The sequence below is a fragment of the Corvus brachyrhynchos genome, unplaced genomic scaffold, assembly GCF_000691975.1.
Source record: "Corvus brachyrhynchos isolate BGI_N302 unplaced genomic scaffold, ASM69197v1 scaffold72, whole genome shotgun sequence".
Lineage (NCBI taxonomy): Eukaryota > Metazoa > Chordata > Aves > Passeriformes > Corvidae > Corvus > Corvus brachyrhynchos.
Genome location: NW_008236763.1, coordinates 1,867,773 through 1,870,791, shown reverse-complemented (window position 1 = coordinate 1,870,791; position 3,019 = coordinate 1,867,773). Strand labels below are relative to the sequence as shown.

The following is a 3,019-nucleotide window of genomic DNA, read 5'->3' as shown; positions in this document are numbered from 1 at the left end:
CGTCCGCGTCCGCCCACGAGATGGAATTGCTGCTCAGGTCGATGCGCCTCAGCTTCTCTGAAGGGAGGAGGTGACGGGGGACAAAGCCAGGCCGGTTTATTCCCCTCGTTCCCCGCTCCAAATCCTGGTTTTTTCCTTTGCCCCGATGATGATTTTTGCTTTTCATGCATTTTTCATGTATTCCTAGCTCTGTAGACTGCTATTATTTAGCTCCTTAACTAAATCTCGTGCTTTTCCCACCCTTTCTCTCAGATTTTAGGACAACGAGCTGACCTTCTAAACACATTCCTAAATATTGCTCAGTCTTATTCCAAGCACGGGACCTACAATACGGGATCACAAGAAGTGGGGCTTACCCAAGGGTGAGACAACTGAATCCCCTATCAGATGTACCCATCAAAAATCCTAATTAATTAACAAATTACAAAACTGTAGAAATTCCGTTCCGGCTGTGCCCATCGCCAGCGGGAGTCTTCCAACAAAACTCCGATTTTCAACTCTCTTTTTCTAACACTGCTCCCAGGGGGTTTTTCTCTCTGGGTTACGGGTGACCCCGACGTACCGAGCCCGCTGAAGTCGCTGGCCCGGACGGCACCGATGCGGTTGAAGCGGGCGTACAGGTACGTGGTGTCCGGGGGCAGCGCCGGGATGTGCTCCAGGTCGGCGTCGTCGCAGTACACGGAGGTGCCGAGGCACAGGCAGAGCAGGCAGCTGGGCAGCCCTGGGGGTGCAGAGTCAGCCCTGGGCATGGAAACCATCCCCGACCCCACAAAATACCCCCAGAGCAGCGGGAGGTGCCCACCCTGCAATGGGGACGTGGATCTGGGACACCCAGAGCTGTCACAGCCCCCTGACCCCACAAAATACCCCCAGAACAGCGGGAGGAGGTGCCCACCCCACCCACACTCTGGGGACACGGAGTTTGTGACACCCAGAGCTGTCACAGCCCCGTCACCATCCAGGGGAGGGCCAGAAACTCCCAGCCGGAGGATCTGTTAATAAACGAGCTGCTCAGGATCAAATCCCTCCTGCAGGAGAAGGGGAGATTAAAGCTCCCAAATTCGGCTTTTTACACCCAGGGCTCTCCTGGCCCCCTTAATTTTCCCACCGGAGGAAACAGAACTCGAGGAAACGGGTTTGGATCAAGAAAAATCTGTCCCAGCTGCCCCCAAAAACTCCAGCACGGGGCGGCAGGAGGGGTAAAACCGAGCCCACCGCCCCGCCCTGATCCACCCTCCTCTCCCCCTGCTCCACCCCGCTCTCCCCCGAGGCTCCCCATCCCTCCGAGGGGGACTTCAAAGCAGCTCAGCACCGATTTCCCTTCACCTCCCACTTAATTTGTCCTGGTCTGGAGCGACAGGAAAGGAAAAAAGATATTTATGCCTCGCTCCAGGATTTTAATTGTCGCTAATCTAATTGCTGCTCTTGTCCCCGTGCTCATTGAAGTGTCGCTGCTTTGCTGGAGTTCATTTTTTTCGCAGAAATTTCTCTCTCTGCAGCCCTCCTGCCTCGCCGTGTGAGCAGACTCAGCCCCAAAACCTTGTAAAGAGCTGCTGGCAGCACAAAAATTCCCTCTTTTTCCCCCAAAAACTCCACCCCTGTGATGTGGGGATGCATCCCAAGGGAACTCAACTCACCCTGCCTGGGGATGGGTGCTGGGGGAACGGGGCCAGCACCGCTCGGGGGCTGCAGTTTTGGGGTTCCAGCCGTGGTTTCACCCCGGTCTGGGAGGCTTTTGGGGTCCTTGGGGCGAGGAGCCAAGGTGCCAACCTCGATCTGCAAACAGAGCCGGGGTGTTGAGGGTGGGCGGCTTGTCCCCCTCCGGGGTGGGTGGCACCGGTCCGGGGCTTCAGGCGCTGGGTTTGGGTTATTAATCCCTTCTTGGAAAGCTCTCCAAGCTCTCCAGGAAACTCCCCCGTCCTCTTTGCTCAGAGGGATGAAGGAATCCTCACGTCCAGCGCTGGCAGGGGACAAAGAGCTGGCAGAGGTTTGGCTAGGGCAAAACCTTTCCCAGCACTGGGAGAGCTGCCAGGGCTGCCGGTGCCAAGGCTGCTCCTCCTGCGGTGCCGCGTCCGTCCCTGGCACCAAATCCCTGTCCCGGGATGCACCCAGGGGCTCTCCTGCGTCCCCCTCACCTTCGGGGCAACGTCCCCGTAGTCGTAGAGCTCCTCGTAGTTGCTCAGGTCCAGGATCTCGCCGTAGTTATCCAAGGTCAGGTCGTAGTTGTCCAAATCCGGGTTTTCATAGAGGGTCAGATCAGCTTTGGGCTTCTCCGCCTTCCTCCTCTCCTGGGCTGGGACAGCCCAAAGTGTCCCCAGGCACATGCTGGCCACGCCCAGCCAGCCCAGGGGACACATCCTGCGCCTGGCCAGGGTCACCGCGCCGAGGGATGGGGCCTGGAATGGTCACCAAGCGCTGGAAGCAGCGAGGGAAGGGATGCGGGGCCGGGATGTGGCGGAGCCAGCCCCGGTGGGGGGGACAGGGAGCCCCCGGCCCCGGGGACGCTCGGTGGCCCTTTTCTTTCAGCCCATTTCACGCTCGGCTGTGCAGGAGAGGCCTCGCCGGTGTGGGGAGGGGGTCGGGAAGTGGGGAGGGGTCGGGAGGTGATGAGGGGGTCAGGAGGTGGGGAGGGGGTCAGGATCCCGCTTGTGGCGATGGGGGGAACTGGTCAGTAGCCCAACAACCTCAGCAGCCGAGGAGAACCAGCCCCAGGAGCCCCGGAACTGCTGCTCCCCGCCTGTGCTCCCACATCCCGGTCTCAATCCCGGGATGCTGCTTTTCCAACATCCTTGGGGGGATCAGCGGCCACCAGCACCCCCAGTCCTGGCAGCAGCACATCCAAACCCTCCAGGGCCCATTCCCGCAGGAGAATTCCCTCCCTCCGGGCTGCACCGCCATGGGACACCCAGGGCAGAGCAAGGGGAGGGTCCCGGCCCCCTCCATCCTCTCCCAACCCAAATCCCAAATCCACCACCCAGCCCAGAGTTTTTTCACCCCATCCTGAGGATACTGCTCCCGA

The 3,019-nt window shown here is 59.7% G+C and overlaps 1 protein-coding gene across 1 annotated transcript in view; it reads right to left on the bottom strand.

Moving 5' to 3' along the window:
- The window catches only part of OPTC (opticin), a 5,153-nt gene extending 2,162 nt beyond the window's left edge, over positions 1–2,991 (bottom strand). Inside the window, 4 exon segments of the mRNA XM_017727244.1 lie at positions 1–57; positions 563–721; positions 1,638–1,776; positions 2,136–2,991. Coding sequence (XP_017582733.1) covers positions 1–57; positions 563–721; positions 1,638–1,776; positions 2,136–2,357 — 577 coding nt within the window. The 5' untranslated portion in view covers positions 2,358–2,991.
- Positions 2,992–3,019: the final 28 nt, after the last annotated feature.